The 21,972-nt window shown below is 41.2% G+C and overlaps 1 protein-coding gene across 2 annotated transcripts in view; it reads left to right on the top strand.

Moving 5' to 3' along the window:
• Nucleotides 1-21,972, top strand: part of sno (strawberry notch) — a 468,152-nt gene that overhangs the window by 394,968 nt on the left and 51,212 nt on the right. For both annotated transcript variants that reach the window (XM_071695604.1, XM_071695603.1), the window contains one exon: nucleotides 18,023-18,294. In XM_071695604.1, coding sequence (XP_071551705.1) covers nucleotides 18,023-18,294 — 272 coding nt within the window. The remainder of the gene's footprint in view (nucleotides 1-18,022; nucleotides 18,295-21,972) is intronic.

The following is a 21,972-nucleotide window of genomic DNA, read 5'->3' as shown; positions in this document are numbered from 1 at the left end:
AAGGCAGACAGTGTGAATTGTGTGCATGGGTATATATGTATGTGTCTGTGTGTGTATATATATGTGTATATTGATATGTATAGGTATGTATATTTGCGTGTGTGGATGTGTATGTATATACATGTGTATGGGGGTGGGTTGGGCCATTTCTTTTGTCTGTTTCCTTGCGCTACCTCGCAAACGCGGGAGACAGCGACAAAGCATAATAAATATATATAAATACTTCTACCTTTCGTTTTGAAACAGCACAGGGGTCAAATGATGTGGCAAAGTTTCAAGCAGGGTCGGAAATAATGTGATGAAAACATGAAAATTATCAGAAAATTGTTTTATGAACTTAACATCTCCAGGTGGATGTATATGCAAGCCAAGCAATGCCTCTAGAGAGATTTTTTTTGCATCAAGTTGCACACTTAAGTTTAAGGTTGCATGCTCGGAGTAGATGATGGCTGAAGTGGCAGTGCTTGTTAATTTCTTTGTGCAGCAAGTCTTTTTCCAGCCCTGCCAGTGAGGGCTCAGTTTCATGAGTTTTCCAAAAAGGAAGTTGAGCTGGCTTTACCTAGCTAGATTTAGAGGATATGACAGAGGGTGATCCTGATTGTATAACAGTGATGATTTGTCTGTAGATGTGATGAGTGACTTTATGGACACTGGCTCTTCTAGCACTAAATGTTCATGAAAATGACCAGGATTTTATGGACACTGGCCCTAACAGCACTAAATGTTCATGAAAATGAGGCAGGAAAAGGTCCCATGAAAGTGGAGGCAGTGTTGCCATTGTCCACTTACCTTGGTAACATTGCATCCAATTGATGCAGCTGGTAATTTTACAGACTTCTATAGTTTTGTAGTTATGGAAAAGTGTCAGAAATCACAATGATTGTAAGATTTTTCTTTTTTATAAAAGCAGAAACATAATCACTGATCAATTTTTCTTGATGAGATATATGCAGAGGCAGCCCACATGATACTTAGGCCTCGCAGTTGCACTTTTTAGTTTGTTGTAGTGAAGTGCATAAAACTTCTACCTGTTATTAAAGTGAAAGTATTTATTTATTTATTATGCTTTGTCGCTGTCTCCCGCGTTAGCGAGGTAGCACAAGGAAACAGACGAAAGAATGGCCCAACCCACCCACAAAAACACATTTATATACATACACGTCCACTCACAGCACATATACATACCTATACATCTCAACATATACATAAATATACTCACACAGACATATACATATATACATATGTACATAATTCATACTGTTTGCCCTTATTCATTCCCGTCGCCACCCCACCACACATGAAATGACAACTCCCTTCCCCCATATGTGCGCGAGGTAGCGCTAGGAAAAGACAATAAAGGCCACATTCGCTCACACTCATTCTCTAGCTGTCATGCATAATGCACTGAAACTACAGCTCCCTTTCCACATCCAGGCCCCACAGAACTTTCCATGGTTTAACCCAGATGCTTCACATGCCTTCGTTCAATCCATTGACAGCATGTCGACCCCGGGATACCACATCGTTGCAATTCACTCTATTCCTTGCACGCCTTTCACCCTCCTGCATGTTCAGGCACCGATCACTCAGAATCCTTTTCACTCCATCTTTCCACCTCCAATTTGGTCTCCCACTTCTCCTCGTTCCCTCCACCTCTGACACACATATCCTCTTTGTCAATCTTTCCTCACTCATTCTCTCCATGTGACCAAACCATTTCAAAACACCCTCTTCTGCTCTCTCAACCACACTCTTTTTATTACCACACATCTCTCTTACCCTTTCATTACTTACTCAATCAAACCACCTCACACCACATATTGTCCTCAAACATCTCATTTCCAGCACATCCACCCTCCTCCGCACAACTCTGTCTATAGCCCATGCCTCGCAACCATATAACATTGTTGGAGCCACTATTCCTTCAGACATACCCATTTTTGCTTTCAAGATAACGCTCTTGACTTCCACACATTTTTCAGTGCTCCCAAAACTGTCGCCTCCTCCCCCACCCTATGATTCACTTCCGCTTCCATGGTTCCATCCGCTGCCAAATCCACTCCCAGATATCTAAAACACTTCACTTCTTCCAGTTTTTCTCCATTCAAACTTACCTCCCAAATGACTTGTCCCTCAACCCTACTGTACCTAATAACCTTGCTCTTATTCACATTTACTCTCAGCTTTCTTCTTTCACACACTTTACCAAACTCAGTCACCAGCTTCTGCAGTTTCTCACCTGAATCAGCCACCAGCGCTGTATCATCAGCGAACAACTGACACCTTCGCAAGCTCTCATCCACAACAGACTTCATACTTGCCCCTCTTTCCAAAACTCTTGCATTCACCTCCCTAACAATCCCATCCATGAACAGATTAAACAACCATGGAGACATCATGCACCCCTGCTGCAAAACAACTTTCACTGAGAACCAGTCACTTTCCTCTCTTCCTACACATACACATGCCTTACATCCTCAATAAAAACTTTTCACTGCTTCTAACAACTTACCTCCCACACCATATATTCTTAATACCTTCCATAGAGCATCTCTGTCAACTCTTATCATATGCCTTCTCCAGATCCATAAATGCTACATAAAAATCCATTTGCTTTTCTAAATATTTCTCATACATTCTTCAAAGCAAACACCTGATCCACACATCCTCTACTTGAAATATACTTCTGAAATGATTCTTTCATTGTTGTTTGAGTAACTTTGTAAGGTTGAGTACATTAAATGACCTCATGAATTTTAAGGGTTTGTAAGAAAAATCAGAGACGTTTAAGGGTTAAAATTAGTGTTCATTTTTCTTTGCTGAAGAAAATCACTCCTTAACTCCTTGGGGACTTTGGGTGTATTTGTATAGTTTATGATATCGGGACTCTAGCAGTACATGTGTGTGTTGCCTTATCCTGCCCCATAATGAATTGGAAGTTATGCTTTTTTGGTATGGAGAGATACCTTATGTCGCAAGCAACTTTAAATACATTAGGAAGAAATCTAGAGTGTCAGTTATGCATACAACAATATAGGATTTTACATCCAACAGTGTTGGGACTCTAGATGTGTAAGAATAGGTTGCTTTTACTCACCCTCATTCAAATTGGAAAACATGCTTTATTGATGCATAGAGATGCCGTTTTTCACAAGCAAATACATTATGCACCAGGGAAGAATAACATGAAAGAGATGTGCTAAGTATGCCCTACAGCAAATTAGTGACGATAATTTTGCAGATGTTGAACCATAAGCACTAGAAAAAGATTTCTGTATGCCACTTTTCCATTGGTACTGATAGAGAAGAGATGAAGAAGAAACTCAACAAATGTGAGCAAACCAGTGTCACACCAACAAATAAGGTTGATTTACCTGAATCAACATTTTGTGATTTTACTTTTAATTGATAAGCTTAAGGTATATTTTTTTTATTTTTGGTAACTTCTTTTTTCTTGGGGACCCATTTTAAAAAAAAAGAATCTGTCTTTTAACTTTTGATAAGCAGGCAAGGTTCAAACATTTCATCATGTAGTATCTAAAATGATAGACTAGCTTTCAGATGTAGCAGAAGTTACCCGAAGAGTTGCAATAACACAATCCTTCTTTTACTCTGCTCCAGTGATTTTTGAGCTTCCAGAGGAGTGTGAGTGATGTGTATAACAGCTCTTGATTTGATAGAAAGACATGTAAATGGTGTTTCTTTCTTTCATTTGAGTTTTTTCCAAATATACTATCATTTCAAATACAAGCACAGCATTAGTGGGAAATGACATGAAATTATTTAGAAATATTATTCCTTTGACTCTACTATTCATGTGAAGGAGCTATTTGTGAGGAGTATGTGATATGAATAGATAGAATGAGGGGATGTGAGAGAGATTTAGTATAATGGAGAATGGTTGAGAAGTAGATGAGTGGATGAATCATAATGCTTCAAGGTGGTTTAGGCATGTGGAAAGAGGCAGGATGGGGCATTTCGAGGAGAGCATGTGATACTCTGATTAAAGGAGATTATGTGAGAGGAAAACTACTTGTGACATGGGGAGATAACTGGAAGAGTACTGGAGGGAAAAAATTGGTGGAAGAATGCATGGAATATTGTATGCGAGGGAGGCATGTATGGACAGGGATAAGTACAGTTCTCACAGGGAACAGGCATCAGAGATATAGGTAGATAGATAGATAGATCATTATCTTGTGGAGGCTAAGGTGAAGATTTGTATGGGTTTTCAGAAAAGAAGAGTGAATGTTGGGGTGAAGAGGGTGGTGAGAGTAAGTGAGCTTGGGAAGGAGACCTGTGTGAGGAAGTACCAGGAGAGACTGAGTACAGAATGGAAAAAGGTGAGAACAATGGAAGTAAGGGGAGTGGGGGAGGAATGGGATGTATTTAGGGAATCAGTGATGGATTGCGCAAAAGATGCTTGTGGCATGAGAAGAGTGGGAGGTGGGTTGATTAGAAAGGGTAGTGAGTGGTGGGATGAAGAAGTAAGAGTATTAGTGAAAGAGAAGAGAGAGGCATTTGGACGATTTTTGCAGGGAAAAAATGAAATTGAGTGGGAGATGTATAAAAAAAAGAGACAGGAGGTCAAGAGAAAGGTGCAAGAGGTGAAAAAAAGGGCAAATGAGAGTTGGGGTGAGAGAGTATCATTAAATTTTAGGGAGAATAAAAAGATGTTCTGGAAGGAGGTAAATGGGGTGCGTAAGACAAGGGAGCAAATGGGAACTTCAGTGAAGGGCGCAAATGGGGAGGTGATAACAAGTAGTGGTGATGTGAGAAGGAGATGGAGTGAGTATTTTGAAGGTTTGTTGAATGTGTTTGATGATAGAGTGGCAGATATAGGGTGTTTTGGTCGAGGTGGTGTGCAAAGTGAGAGGGTTAGGGAAAATGATTTGGTAAACAGAGAAGAGGTAGTGAAAGCTTTGCGGAAGATGAAAGCCGGCAAGGCAGCAGGTTTGGATGGTATTGCAGTGGAATTTATTAAAAAACGGGGTGACTGTATTGTTGACTGGTTGGTAAGGTTATTTAATGTATGTATGACTCATGGTGAGGTGCCTGAGGATTGGCGGAATGCGTGCATAGTGCCATTGTACAAAGGCAAAGGGGATAAGAGTGAGTGCTCAAATTACAGAGGTATAAGTTTGTTGAGTATTCCTGGTAAATTATATGGGAGGGTATTGATTGAGAGGGTGAAGGCATGTACAGAGCATCAGATTGGGGAAGAGCAGTGTGGTTTCAGAAGTGGTAGAGGATGTGTGGATCAGGTGTTTGCTTTGAAGAATGTATGTGAGAAATACTTAGAAAAGCAAATGGATTTGTATGTAGCATTTATGGATCTGGAGAAGGCATATGATAGAGTTGATAGAGATGCTCTGTGGAAGGTATTAAGAATATATGGTGTGGGAGGAAAGTTGTTAGAAGCATTGAAAAGTTTTTATCGAGGATGTAAGGCATGTGTACGTGTAGGAAGAGAGGAAAGTGATTGGTTCTCAGTGAATGTAGGTATGCGGCAGGGGTGTGTGATGTCTCCATGGTTGTTTAATTTGTTTATGGATGGGGTTGTTAGGGAGGTAAATGCAAGAGTTTTGGAAAGAGGGGCAAGTATGAAGTCTGTTGGAGATGAGAGAGCTTGGGAAGTGAGTCAGTTGTTGTTCGCTGATGATACAGCGCTGGTGGCTGATTCATGTGAGAAACTGCAGAAGCTGGTGACTGAGTTTGGTAAAGTGTGTGGAAGAAGAAAGTTAAGAGTAAATGTGAATAAGAGCAAGGTTATTAAGTACAGTAGGGTTGAGGGTCAAGTCAATTGGGAGGTGAGTTTGAATGGAGAAAAACTGGAGGAAGTGAAGTGTTTTAGATATCTGGGAGTGGATCTGGCAGCGGATGGAACCATGGAAGCGGAAGTGGATCATAGGGTGGGGGAGGGGGCAAAAATTCTGGGGGCCTTGAAGAATGTGTGGAAGTCGAGAACATTATCTCGGAAAGCAAAAATGGGTATGTTTGAAGGAATAGTGGTTCCAACAATGTTGTATGGTTGCGAGGCGTGGGCTATGGATAGAGTTGTGCGCAGGAGGATGGATGTGCTGGAAATGAGATGTTTGAGGACAATGTGTGGTGTGAGGTGGTTTGATCGAGTAAGTAACGTAAGGGTAAGAGAGATGTGTGGAAATAAAAAGAGCGTGGTTGAGAGAGCAGAAGAGGGTGTTTTGAAGTGGTTTGGGCACATGGAGAGAATGAGTGAGGAAAGATTGACCAAGAGGATATATGTGTCGGAGGTGGAGGGAACGAGGAGAAGAGGGAGACCAAATTGGAGGTGGAAAGATGGAGTGAAAAAGATTTTGTGTGATCGGGGCCTGAACATGCAGGAGGGTGAAAGGAGGGCAAGGAATAGAGTGAATTGGAGCGATGTGGTATACCGGGGTTGACGTGCTGTCAGTGGATTGAATCAATGCATGTGAAGCGTCTGGGGTAAACCATGGAAAGCTGTGTAGGTATGTATATTTGCGTGTGTGGACGTATGTATATACATGTGTATGGGGGGGGGTTGGGCCATTTCTTTCGTCTGTTTCCTTGCACTACCTCACAGACGCGGGAGACAGCGACAAAGTATAATAAAGTATAATAAGATAGATAGATAGGAAGAATGGCCGGCAAGTGTGATGAGAAAATTGGACTCATTTTTATGTAAACCAAACACTTTCCTCTTAATATTTATACATAGTCTTATTAGATACAAAGACACATTGTTGCTAGGTAATAATATTGATATAAGTTGAAATGTTTCACCTTTCATGTTACCAAAAAGTAAGTACATCAAGTGGGTGGTTTGCATGGGGAGGATATTTAAGATTTGTTTCTTTGGAAATATTCTAGCTCTTTACATGTTAACTGTTACCAGAGACCTCCATTATGCCAGAATTTCATAAAGAGAAAATTAGATTTTTTTTATTTATTTATTATACTTAGTTGCTATCTCCCATGTTAGTGAGGTGGTGCAAGGAAATAGACATAAGAATGGCCCAACCCACCCACATACACATGTATGTACATAAACGCCCACACATGCACATACACATACCTATACATTTCAAATTATACATTTTTTTTTTTTTTTTTGTCGCTGTCTCCCTCGTTTGCGAGGTAGCGCAAGGAAACAGACGAAAGAAATGGCCCAACCCACCCCCATACACATGTATATACATACGTCCACACACACAAATATACATACCTACACAACTTTCCATGGTTTACCCCAGACGCTTCACATGCCTTGATTCAATCCACTGACAGCACGTCAACCCCGGTATACCACATCGCTACAACTCTATTCCTTGCCCTCCTTTCACCCTCCTGCATGTTCAGGCCCCGATCACACAAAATCTTTTTCGCTCCATCTTTCCACCTCCAATTTGGTCTCCCTCTTCTCCTCATTCCCTCCACCTCCGACACATATATTCTCTTGGTCAATCTTTCCTCACTCATTCTCTCCATGTGCCCAAACCACTTCAAAACACCCTCTTCTGCTCTCTCAACCACGCTCTTTTTATTTCCACACATCTCTCTTACCCTTACGTTACTTACTCGATCAAACCACCTCACACCACACATTGCCCTCAAACATCTCATTTCCAGCACATCCATCCTCCTGCGCACAACTCTATCCATAGCCCACGCCTCGCAACCATACAACATTGTTGGAACCACTATTCCTTCAAACATACCCATTTTTGCTTTCCGAGATAATGTTCTCGACTTCCACACATTCTTCAAGGCCCCCAGAATTTTTGCCCCCTCCCCCACCCTATGATCCACTTCCGCTTCCATGGTTCCATCCGCTGCCAGATCCACTCCCAGATATCTAAAACACTTCACTTCCTCCAGTTTTTCTCCATTCAAACTCACCTCCCAATTGACTTGACCCTCAACCCTACTGTACCTAATAACCTTGCTCTTATTCACATTTACTCTTAACTTTCTTCTTTCACACACTTTACCAAACTCAGTCACCAGCTTCTGCAGTTTCTCACATGAATCAGCCACCAGCGCTGTATCATCAGCGAACAACAACTGACTCACTTCCCAAGCTCTCTCATCCCCAACAGACTTCATACTTGCCCCTCTTTCCAAAACTCTTGCATTCACCTCCCTAACAACCCCATCCGTAAACAAATTAAACAACCATGGAGACATCACACACCCCTGCCGCAAACCTACATTCACTGAGAACCAATCACTTTCCTCTCTTCCTACATGTACACATGCCTTACATCCTCGATAAAAACTTTTCACTGCTTCGAACAACTTGCCTCCCACACCATATATTCTTAATACCTTCCACAGAGCATCTCTATCAACTCTATCATATGCCTTCTCCAGATCCATAAATGCTACATATAAATCCATTTGCTTTTCTAAGTATTTCTCACATACATTCTTCAAAGCAAACACCTGATCCACACATCCTCTACCACTTCTGAAACCACACTGCTCTTCCCCAATCTGATGCTCTGTACATGCCTTCACCCTCTCAATCAATATCCTCCCAAATAATTTACCAGGAATACTCAACAAACTTATACCTCTGTAATTTGAGCACTCACTCTTATCCCCTTTGCCTTTGTACAATGGCACTATGCACGCATTCCGCCAGTCCTCAGGCACCTCACCATGAGTCATACATACATTAAATAACCTTACCAACCAGTCAACAATACAGTCACCCCCTTTTTTAATAAATTCCACTGCAATACCATCCAAACCTGGTGTCTTGCCGGCTTTCATCTTCCGCAAAGCTTTCACTACCTCTTCTCTGTTTACCAAATCATTTTCCCTAACCCTCTCACTTTGCACACCACCTCGACCAAAACACCCTATATCTGCCACTCTATCATCAAACACATTCAACAAACCTTCAAAATACTCACTCCATCTCCTTCTCACATCACCACTACTTGTTATCACCTCCCCATTTGCGCCCTTCACTGAAGTTCCCATTTGCTCCCTTGTCTTACGCACTTTATTTACCTCCTTCCAGAACATCTTTTTATTCTCCCTAAAATTTAATGATACTCTCTCACCCCAACTCTCATTTGCCCTTTTTTTCACCTCTTGCACCTTTCTCTTGACCTCCTGTCTCTTTCTTTTATACATCTCCCACTCAATTTCATTTTTTCCCTGCAAAAATCGTCCAAATGCCTCTCTCTTCTCTTTCACTAATACTCTTACTTCTTCATCCCACCACTCACTACCCTTTCTAATCAACCCACCTCCCACTCTTCTCATGCCACAAGCATCTTTTGCGCAATCCATCACTGATTCCCTAAATACATCCCATTCCTCCCCCACTCCCCTTACTTCCATATACATACATATACATATACATATACATATACATATACATATACATGCCAGTGGATTGAATCAGGGCATGTGAAGCATCTGGGGTAAACCATGGAAAGTTGTGTGGGGCCTGGATGTGGAAAGGGAGCTGTGGTATCGGGCATTATTGCATGACAGCTAGAGACTGAGTGTGAACGAATGGGGCCTTTGTTGTCTTTTCCTAGCGCTATCTCACACATATGAGGGGGGAGGGGGATGGTATTCCATGTGTGGTGAGGTGGCGATGGGAATGAATAAAGGCAGACAGTGTGAATTGTGTGCATGGGTATATATGTATGTGTCTGTGTGTGTATATATATGTGTATATTGAGATGTATAGGTATGTATATTTGCGTGTGTGGACGTGTATGTATATACATGTGTATGGGGTTGGGTTGGGCCATTTCTTTCGTCTGTTTCCTTACGCTACCTCACAAACGCGTGAGACAGCAACAAAGCAAAATAAATAATAAAAATAAATAACATACACAGACATATACATATATACACATATATACATGTGTACACATCCACACTTGCTGCCTTCATCCATTCCCGTCGCCACCCTGCTACACATGAAATGGCACTCTCCTCCCTTCACTCTCGTGTGAGGTAGCACTTGGAAAAGACAACAAAGGCCAAATTTGTTCACACTCAGTCTCTAGCTGTCATGTCTAATGCATCGAAACCACAGCTCCCTTTCCACATCCAGGCCCCACAAAACATTCCCTGCTTTACCCCAGATGCTTCACATGCCCTGGTTCAATCCATTGACAGCACGTCGACCACGGTGTACCACATCATTCCAGTTCACTCTATTCCTTACATGCCTTTCACCCTCCTGTATGTTCAGGCCCTGATTTTTCAAAATCTTTTTCACTCCTCCCTTCCACCTCCAATTTGGTCTCCCACTTCTCCTTGTTCCCTCCACCGCTGACACATATATCCTTTTTGTCAATCTTTCCTCACTCATTCTCTCCATACGACCAAACCATTTCAGTTCACCCTCTTCTGCTCTCACCCGCCACTCTTTTTATTATCTCAACCACACTATTTATTTCAACACATCTCTCTTACCCTTTCATTCCTTACTCGGTCAAACCACCTCACACCGCATATTGTACTCAAACATTTCATTTCCAACACATCCACCGTATTCTGCACAACCCTATCTATAGCCCAGCCTTGCAACCATATAACATGGTGGAACAACTATTCCTTGAAACATTTCAAACAACTATTCCTTGAAACACTCATTTTTGCTCTCTGAGATAACGTTCTCGCCTTCCACACATTCTCAACGCTCCCAGAACGTTTGCCCCCTTCCCCACCCTGTAACTCACTTCTGCTTCCATGGTTCCATCCACTGCTAAATCCACTCCCAGATATCTAGAACACTTCACTTCCTCCAATTTTTCTCCGTTCAAACTTACCTCCCAGTTAACCTGTTCCTCAACCCTACTGAACCTTATAACCCTGCTCTTATTCACATTTACTCTCAACTTTCCTCCTTCACACACTTTACCAAACTCAGTCATTAACTTTTGCAGTTTCTCACCCGAATCAGCCACCAGTGCTGTATCATCAGCGAACAATAACTAACTCACTTCCCAAGCCCTTTCATCCACAACAGACTGCATACTTGCCCCTCTCTCCAAAACTCTTGCATTCACTTCCCTAACAACCCCATCCATGAACAAATTAAGCAGCCATGGAGACATCATGTAACTCCGCTGCAAACCGACATTCACTGAGAACCAATCACTTTCCTCTCTTCCTATTCGTACACATGCCTTACATCCTTGATAATAACTTTTCACTGCTTCGAGCAACTTACCTCCCACGCCACATACTCTTAATACCTTCCACAAACCATCTCTATCAACTCTCTGCCTTCTCCAGATCCATAAATGCTACATACACATCCATCTGTTTTTCTAAGTATTTCTCACATACATTCTTCAAAGCAAACACCTGATCCACACATCGCCTACCACATCTGAAACCACACTACTCTTCCCCAATCTGGTGCTCTGTACATGCCTTTACCCTCTCAATCAATACCCTCCCATATAATCTCCCACGAATATTCAACAAACTTATACCTCAGAAATTTGAACACTCATTTCATCCTCTTGGCTTTTATACAATGGCACTATGCATGCATTCCACCAATCCTCAGGCACTTCACCATGAACCATTAACACAATGAATATCCTTACCAACCAGTCAACAACACAGTCACCCCCTTTTTTGATAAATTCTACTGAAATACCATCCAAACCTGCCACCTTGCTGGCTTTCATCTTCCGCAATGCTTTCACTACCTCTTCTCTGTTTACCAAACCATTCTCACTGACCCTTTCACTTTGCACACCACCTCAACCAAAACACCCTGTATCTGCCACTCTATTATGAAAGACATTCAACAAATCTTCAAAATACTCGTTCCATTTCTTTCTCACTTCACCACTGCTTGTTATTATCTCCCCATTAGCCCCCTTCACCGATGTTCCCATTTGTTTTCTTGTGTACCGTACTTTATTTACTTCCTTTCAAAACATCTTTTTATTCTTCCTAAATAAATACCTGGTTTAAAAAGCGAGATATACATAAGTATACTTATGTAAGTAGGAGAGATGGCCAGAGAGCGTTATTGGATTACGTGTTAATTGACAGGCGCGCGAAAGAGAGACTTTTGGATGTTAATGTGCTGAGAGGTGCAACTGGAGGGATGTCTGATCATTATCTTGTGGAGGCTAAGGTGAAGATTAGTATGGGTTTTCAGAAAAGAGGAGTGAATGTTGGGGTGAAGAAGGTGGTGAGAGTAAGTGAGCTTGGGAAGGAGACCTGTGTGGGGAAGTACCAGGAGAGACTGTGTACAGAATGGAAAAAGGTGAGAACAATGGAAGTAAGGGGAGTGGGGGAGGAATGGGATGTATTTAGGGAATCAGTGATGGATTGCGCAAAAGATGCTTGTGGCATGAGAAGAGTGGGAGGTGGGCTGTTTAGAAAGGGTAGTGAGTGGTGGGATGAAGAAGTAAGAGTATTAGTGAAAGAGAAGAGAGAGGCATTTGGATGATTTTTGCAGGGAAAAAATGCAATTGAGTGGGAGAAGTATAAAAGAAAGAGACAGGAGGTCAAGAGAAAGGTGCAAGAGGTGAAAAAAAGGGCAAATGAGAGTTGGGGTGAGAGACTATCAGTAAATTTTAGGGAGAATAAAAAGATGTTCTGGAAGGAGGTAAATAGGGTGCGTAAGACAAGGGAGCAAATGGGAACTTCAGTGAAGGGCGCAAATGGGGAGGTGATAACAAGTAGCGGTGATGTGAGAAGGAGATGGAATGAGTATTTTGAAGGTTTGTTGAATGTGTCTGATGACAGAGTGGCAGATATAGGGTGTTTTGGTCGAGGTGGTGTGCAAAGTGAGAGGGTTAGGGAAAATGATTTGGTAAACAGAGAAGAGGTAGTAAAAGCTTTGCGGAAGATGAAAGCCGGCAAGGCAGCAGGTTTGGATGGTATTGCAGTGGAATTTATTAAAAAAGGGGGTGACTGTATTGTTGACTGGTTGGTAAGGTTATTTAATGTATGTATGACTCATGGTGAGGTGCCTAAGGATTGGCGGAATGCGTGCATAGTGCCATTGTACAAAGGCAAAGGGGATAAGAGTGAGTGCTCAAATTACAGAGGTATAAGTTTGTTGAGTATTCCTGGTAAATTATATGGGAGGGTATTGATTGAGAGGGTGAAGGCATGTACAGAGCATCAGATTGGGGAAGAGCAGTGCGGTTTCAGAAGTGGTAGAGGATGTGTGGATCAGGTGTTTGCTTTGAAGAATGTATGTGAGAAATACTTAGAAAAGCAAATGGATTTGTATGTAGCATTTATGGATCTGGAGAAGGCATATGATAGAGTTGATAGAGATGCTCTGTGGAAGGTATTAAGAATATATGGTGTGGGAGGCAAGTTGTTAGAAGCAGTGAAAAGTTTTTATCGAGGATGTAAGGCATGTGTACGTGTAGGAAGAGAGGAAAGTGATTGGTTCTCAGTGAATGTAGGTTTGCGGCAGGGGTGTGTGATGTCTCCATGGTTGTTTAATTTGTTTATGGATGGGGTTGTAAGGGAGGTAAATGCAAGAGTCCTGGAAAGAGGGGCAAGTATGAAGTCTGTTGGGGATGAGAGAGCTTGGGAAGTGAGTCAGTTGTTGTTCGCTGATGATACAGCGCTGGTGGCTGATTCATGTGAGAAACTGCAGAAGCTGGTGACTGAGTTTGGTAAAGTGTGTGGAAGAAGAAAGTTGAGAGTAAATGTGAATAAGAGCAAGGTTATTAGGTACAGTAGGGGTGAGGGTCAAGTCAATTGGGAGGTGAGTTTGAATGGAGAAAAACTGGAGGAAGTGAAGTGTTTTAGATATCTGGGAGTGGATCTGTCAGCGGATGGAACCATGGAAGCGGAAGTGGATCATAGGGTGGGGGAGGGGGCGAAAATTTTGGGAGCCTTGAAAAATGTGTGGAAGTCGAGAACATTATCTCGGAAAGCGAAAATGGGTATGTTTGAGGGAATAGTGGTTCCAACAATGTTGTATGGTTGCGAGGCGTGGGCTATGGATAGATATGTGCGCAGGAGGATGGATGTGCTGGAAATGAGATGTTTGAGGACAATGTGTGGTGTGAGGTGGTTTGATCGAGTAAGTAGCGTGAGGGTAAGAGAGATGTGTGGAAATAAAAAGAGCGTGGTTGAGAGAGCAGAAGAGGGTGTTTTGAAATGGTTTGGGCACATGGAGAGAATGAGTGAGGAGAGATTGACCAAGAGGATATATGTGTCGGAGGTGGAGGGAACGAGGAGAAGAGGGAGACCAAATTGGAGGTGGAAAGATGGAGTGAAAAAGATTTTGTGTGATCGGGGCCTGAACATGCAGGAGGGTGAAAGGAGGGCAAGGAATAGAGTGAATTGGAGTCATGTGGTATACAGGGGTTGACGTGCTGTCAGTGGATTGAATCAAGGCATGTGAAGCGTCTGGGGTAAACCATGGAAAGCTGTGTAGGTATGTATATTTGCGTGTGTGGACGTGTGTATGTACATGTGTATGGGGGGGGGGGTTGGGCCATTTCTTTCGTCTGTTTCCTTGCGCTACCTCGCAAACGCGGGAGACAGCGACGATGTATAAAAAAAAAAATAAAAAAAGATAGGAAGAATGGCTGGCAAGTGTGATGAGAAAATTGAAGGACTCATTTTTCTGTAAACCAAACACTTTGCTCTAAATATTCATACAAAGTCTTATTTAATACAAAGACACATTGTTGTTAAAGAATAATATTGATATAAGTTGAAATATTTTACCTTTCATGTTTCAAAAAAAGTAAGTACATCAAGTGGGTGGTTTGTGTGAAGAGGATATTTAAGATTTGTTTCCTTGGAAATATTCAAACTCTTTACATGTTAACTGTTACCATAGACCTCCATTATGCCAGAATTACATAAAGAGAAAATTAGATGTACTTATGTAATTTCTCACTAATGCGCATGTTCATTTGAGATGCCTTCTGTGCAGTCCTCCGTACTCCTAATGTAATCTTCCTAAAATCACCAAGTTAGCCACTTATTTTTTTCATGTTTGGTCTTTTTCTTCACTTTCCTAACTAACTGACATATCACAAAGGTTGCATCTAATACCTTATGTCGTCCAATAGCTTACATATATTTTGGAGGGTCACTCTGCAGGTGGATAACCATGTTTGATAATGGTGATTGTGGGGTACTGACATTAGCAGAATTTTTTCATTGCCTTCCTGAAAGAGACCTTTATAAGCTATTAAGGGTATGATGAGTTAACCATTCAAGTACATTATGAGATTTCACACTAGTTCCCCAAAAGTGACGATATCTAGCATGAAATGAAATTCATATTTTCCCTGTTTCTCTCTCTTTTTGTCTTGGGCTTCAGATTATTTTCAAATCTGGTTCAAAAACTGACCAGTGGTGGCGTGTGTATAGAAAATATGAGAGTTGAATGTCTTTTGAATTTATGGCATCACCACAGAGCTGACCAAATTTAAACAAACATCTTACTTCACTCTGTACAAGCCTGCAATCACTACATCTTCCTGTAAAAAGATATTGAACATATGAATATCAGAAGATACTGTAATGTCAATATATTGCATACACAGAGAAAAAATACTTGCACAGCATCATTCAAGTGAACTGCTATAGAAAAAATCAAGATACTAATGATAAACATGGACATTGATATACAGTTTAGCAGCTTATTACAAATGTCAAACTTATATTGGTTTGTCAGATGATAGATGATATGGTGCAAGGGAGAATTATACTTGTGACTGTGGAACATACTTGCTTTTTTATCTTAATTAGGGTAGATGTCAGGTGGGTATACCCACATGCAGTGCAAAGGGGTAAACAGAGGCAGGAAGATTTATTTTTTTTATATTTATTATACTATGTCGCTGTCTCCCGCGTTAGCGAGGTAGCGCAAGGAAACGGACGAAAGAATGGCCCAACCCACCCACATACACATGTATATACATATATATATATATATATTTTTTTTTTTGCCGCTGTCTCCCGCGTTTGCGAGGTAGCGCAAGGAAACAGACGAAAGAAATGGCCCAACCCCCCCATACACATGTATATACATACGTCCACACACGCAAATATACATACCTACACAGCTTTCCATGGTTTACCCCAGACGCTTCACATGCCTTGATTCAATCCACTGACAGCATGTCAACCCCGGTATACCACATTGCTCCAATTCACTCTATTCCTTGCCCTCCTTTCACCCTCCTGCATGTTCAGGCCCTGATCACACAAAATCTTTTTCACTCCATCTTTCCACCTCCAATTTGGTCTCCCTCTTCTCCTCGTTCCCTCCACCTCCGACACATATATCCTCTTGGTCAATCTTTCCTCACTCATTCTCTCCATGTGCCCAAACCATTTCAAAACACCCTCTTCTGCTCTCTCAACCACGCTCTTTTTATTTCCACACATCTCTCTTACCCTTACGTTACTTACTCGATCAAACCACCTCACACCACACATTGTCCTCAAACATCTCATTTCCAGCACGTCCATCCTCCTGCGCACAACTCTATCCATAGCCCACGCCTCGCAACCATACAACATTGTTGGAACCACTATTCCTTCAAACATACCCATTTTTGCTTTCCGAGATAATGTTCTCGACTTCCACACATTCTTCAAGGCTCCCAGAATTTTCGCCCCCTCCCCCTTAGCAGTTAATGTCTGCCTCAGTTCCTAAGAGAATGTTGATTGATGCTGTTTAAGGTTTAGTGTTAAGATTGATAGTTTTTATGGCAAGGTCAAAGTGATGCATATTTGGTGTAATGTTAACATGCAACAAAAGTCTTCGTTGACATAATAAACAAACCAGTTGGTTTATTTTATGCTGGCATTCTGTCGACAAACATACAATCTCTCCTTGTCACTCATAACACTTGACATCACTTAACTCAAACAAGTCCTTCTTCATTTCTGGATTTTCCTCTGGTTAGTGGTGAGTTCTATGCGATAGCCTAACCTTATGGCAAAATATTAGGAGCGGTAGATAGAAGTTGTAGGCTGGAACTTTAGGCAGTAGCATTAGGTAGAAGTAGTTGGTTGGAATATTAGGCAGGAGTATTTGATAGAAATAGCAGTTTGGAACATTACACAAGAACATTGGGTAGACACATTAAGTAGAAGTAGTTGGTAAGAACATTTGGTAGGAGTCTCTTGAAATGTTGTGCTAGGATTGCCTTCTGCCAATGGCCAGTTAAAGGATGAGGCATTCATGGCAAAGAAGTGGCACTGGAGTTCACCACTCATGGATACTCTGCCTTGGTCACCCTCCTTGAGGGAGTTCCTGGAGGGAACAGGAATCAGAGATGTAAATATAGATAGACAGATTTCAAATTTATTTGGATTTTATCTTGTAAAGGGCTGTTTCCGGTAGGGGCTTAAATGCAAGTGATACGTGTCAGGGAAAAAGTTGTTCGTATGTTTCATAATGACATAATAAAAAAGTACAAGTATATCATTGGACACACAGACAGCTATCATAGTACACAACACATTAAGGTCCTGTTCAAATCCTATTTGGAATTTTGGTCTTATTAGGGATGTCATCTCTTATAATTTGGAACAATGAATGGATATCTTGATGATCCTCAATTCCCTTCTGTGTTCTTGAAGAAAGGCTTTAGATATTTATTTACTTGCAAAGAAATACATATGTAGGTCATCATTACAAGTCAGCAAGTACAGTAAATGGGAAATTGACTCAAATAAGGTTTTTATTTTTAAGGTAATATGAATTGATATTACATGATTGAAATGATGTGATTTGAATTAGCCAACCAGTTTCACAAAGGAAAGCATGAAATTATAGTTGAAATATCTAGCAATTAGTTTGAGTTACTTGTAGGAGTTATCAAAAATGTTTTAGTAAAGAATTATTAGTGTTTGATGTGTGGTAATTTGTGAGGAATGTAGTGCTATGAAGTCCATTTCTTTTATTGCTGTAGATTGTCCTGATTTGTTGATCATGTCACTTAAGGGAAGAGAGCATAATGTGTGATTGGGTATTTGTCAAGAAAAATTTATTCTTATTTGATTATAACAGGGGGCTCTGACACATGGCGACCGAAGAGCGACAGAATCTCGAGATCTCTCGTCATTTAACATTGACAACAAGTATGGTCGAATGGCCTTGGAGTCAACGATGAAGACCATGATGGGATATGAGCACCCAATAGTTCCACCCCCTGAAGATTACAAAGGAGATTTCTTCTCTGATATTCAGAATGCCTTAGTTGGTGTAGGAATGATCCTTAAAGAAGATAGCATATATCAGTTGGATAAAGACTACAACAACATGAGCAAATTCCTTAATAGGTAAGGTCTTTTTTAACCTGTTTGCTCTTTGAACAATCATTGTCTTGATTGTGGAATTTGTAGATATTTGCCAGTACTTTAATGTTTGGATGTGATTCTGCAAGATCCACCGTATTTTACAAAGGTATTTTATTGATCTAGATGGATAGAAAGATAGTTAACGAGGAAAGTGTGAAAACAGCATAGGTATTTGCGATGATGATATATGTGTAATTTTATGGCCTTACATTATGTTTTACATGCACTATTTTCATTAAGATATTATTGTTTGATAGTAATAGTATTTTGAAGCAGTAGTATTTTGAAGGTTTGTTGAATGTGTTTGATGATAGAGTGGCAGATATAGGGTGTTTTGGTTGAGGTGGTGTGCAAAGTGAGAGGGTTAGGGAAAATGATTTGGTAAACAGAGAAGAGGTAGTAAAAGCTTTGCGGAAGATGAAAGCCGGCAAGGCAGCAGGTTTGGATGGTATTGCAGTGGAATTTATTAAAAAAGGGGGTGACTGTATTGTTGACTGGTTGGTACGGTTATTTAATGTATGTATGACTCATGGTGAGGTGCCTGAGGATTGGCAGAATGCGTGCATAGTGCCATTGTACAAAGGCAAAGGGGATAAGAGTGAGTGCTCAGATTACAGAGGTATAAGTTTGTTGAGTATTCCTGGTAAATTATATGGGAGGGTATTGATTGAGAGGGTGAAGGCATGTACAGAGCATCAGATTGGGGAAGAGCAGTGTGGTTTCAGAAGTGGTAGAGGATGTGTGGATCAGGTGTTTGCTTTGAAGAATGTATGTGAGAAATACTTAGAAAAGCAAATGGATTTGTATGTAGCATTTATGGATCTGGAGAAGGCATATGATAGAGTTGATAGAGATGCTCTGTGGAAGGTATTAAGAATATATGGTGTGGGAGGCAAGTTGTTAGAAGCAGTGAAAAGTTTTTATCGAGGATGTAAGGCATGTGTACGTGTAGGAAGAGAGGAAAGTGATTGGTTCTTAGTGAATGTAGGTTTGCGGCAGGGGTGTGTGATGTCTCCATGGTTGTTTAATTTGTTTATGGATGGGGTTGTTAGGGAGGTGAATGCAAGAGTTTTGGAAAGAGGGGCAAGTATGAAGTCTGTTGTGGATGAGAGAGCTTGGGAAGTGAGTCAGTTGTTGTTCGCTGATGATACAGCACTGGTGGCTGATTCATGTGAGAAACTGCAGAAGCTGGTGACTGAGTTTGGTAAAGTGTGTGAAAGAAGAAAGTTAAGAGTAAATGTGAATAAGAGCAAGGTTATTAGGTACAGTAGGGTTGAGGGTCAAGTCAATTGGGAGGTAAGTTTGAATGGAGAAAAACTGGAGGAAGTAAAGTGTTTTAGATATCTGGGAGTGGATCTGGCAGTGGATGGAAGCGGAAGTGAATCATAGGGTGGGGGAGGGGGTGAAAATCTTGGGAGCCTTGAAGAATGTGTGGAAGTCGAGAACATTATCTCGGAAAGCAAAAATGGGTATGTTTGAAGGAATAGTGGTTCCAACAATGGTGTATGGTTGCGAGGCGTGGGCTATGGATAGAGTTGTGCGCAGGAGTGTGGATGTGCTGGAAATGAGATGTTTGAGGACAATGTGTGGTTTGAGGTGGTTTGATCGAGTAAGTAATGTAAGGGTAAGAGAGATGTGTGGAAATAAAAAGAGCGTGGTTGAGAGAGCAGGAGAGGGTGTTTTGAAATGTTTGGGCACATGGAGAGGATGAGTGAGGAAAGATTGACCAAGAGGATATATGTGTCGGAGGTGCAGGGAACAAGGAGAAGTGGGAGACCAAATTGGAGGTGGAAAGATTGAGTGAAAAAGATTTTGAGTGATCGGGGCCTGAACATGCAGGAGGGTGAAAGGAGGGCAAGGAATAGAGTGAATTGGATTGATGTGGTATACCGGGGTTGACGTGCTGTCAGTGGATTGAATCAGGGCATGTGAAGTATCTGGGGTAAACCATGGAAATTTGTGTGGGGCCTGGATGTGGAAAGGGAGATGTGGTTTCGGGCATTATTGCATGACAGCTAGAGACTGAGTGTGAACGAATGGGGCCTTTGTTGTCTTTTCCTAGTGCTACCTCGCACACATGAGGGGGGAGGGGGATGGTATTCCATGTGTGGCGAGGTGGCGATGGGAATGAATAAAGGCAGACAGTGTGAATTGTGTGCATTGGTATATATGTATGTGTCTGTGTGTGTATTTTATGTGTACATTGAGATGTATAGGTATGTATATTTGCGTGTGTGGACATGTATGTATATACATTGTGTATGGTGGTGGGTTGGGCCATTTTTTTCGTCTGTTTCCTTGCACTACCTCGCAAACGCGGGAAACAGCGACAAAGCAAAATAAAAAAAAAAAATAGTAATATATATGTACACCAACTTAGTAAATCTCATATGGTTATTAAGAAAGCTTCTTGATCACTGCTGTCAGTATGTATAGTAGCAGTGAGCAAAATTGCTTTGTAATGGTGATGTTAGTATAAGGTTAACTATTTGGTGTATACAGTATTATAGAGCAATCATTGCTCTACCTGACTTTACTTGCTTTTGGCCATGCTGCAAGTGAAAAGTCACCTTCAGCAAGTTTGTATCATTGGATTACAATTTCAGCGAAGGACTTCTCACTCCAAAGGAATCCAGTCTTTACTTGTAATTGATTTTAGCACAGCCTTGAGCTACAGTAGTCATTGGAGAAAGAGTTGTGAAATTATATAGAAATGAAGGTAATGATTTCCCTATGGATAGGGGAGAAAGAGTACTGACCACATATCTTGTGTGTATCATAGAAGGTGACTAAAAGGGGTGGGAGTGGGGGCTAGAAAACTTCTCCAGTATTTATTTCCAAAAGAAGGAACAGAGGAAGGGGCCAGTGGAAGATTTTTCCTATATGGCTAGGTTATCTTTTCTTGATGTTACCTCACTTGCATGGGAAATGGCAAACGTGCATGAAAGAAAAAAATGACAATGATGAGAATGATAATTGTAATTTAGGAAATTGCAATCAAATTTGAAGAAAAATATTATAATGATGGGAGAAATTATCATTATTATTATCTTTATCATAATTTTTTTGATAACCTCAGGACCCCTTCTCCAACAGTAATAGTAATTAAAATCCTTTGGGATGGGGAAAAAGAATACCTCCTTCATGTCGTAGGTGGCGAAGAAGGGGATGGGATATATCCCATCTTATATTTCACTTTCTAAAAGTTGGAGCAGGAGGAGCCTTGTGAGGGTGCTTACCCTCCATGAACACTCAGGCTGGGGTGTCTGGGTACATTTGCATGTAAATAAGCTGAGAGGAAGGGAGAGATAGGTAGTATGTTTGAGGAAAGGAACTTGGATGTTCTAGCTCTAAGTGAAACTAAGCTTATTGGTAATGGGTAAAGGAAGGGGTAGCACTTCTGCTGAAGCATGAGTTGTGGGAATGTGTGAAAGAGTGTAAGGAAGTGGTCCCCAGAATGTAAGGAAGTGATATCTAGACTGATGTGGGTAAAAATGAAGTGGATTATGAGAGGTGAGTGATTGTTATTGTTTATGCACCTGGCCATAAGAATGAGGAAGAGAGGCTAGCATTTTAGGAGGGGTTGAGTGAGTGTGTAACCAGTTTTGAGGTGAGAGAACTTGTATTAGTGATGGGTGGTTAAATGCAAAATTGGTTAAT

Source organism: Panulirus ornatus, chromosome 58 (assembly GCF_036320965.1).
Source record: "Panulirus ornatus isolate Po-2019 chromosome 58, ASM3632096v1, whole genome shotgun sequence".
Classification (NCBI taxonomy): Eukaryota; Metazoa; Arthropoda; class Malacostraca; order Decapoda; family Palinuridae; genus Panulirus; species Panulirus ornatus.
This window is presented reverse-complemented; position numbering and strand designations above follow the sequence as displayed.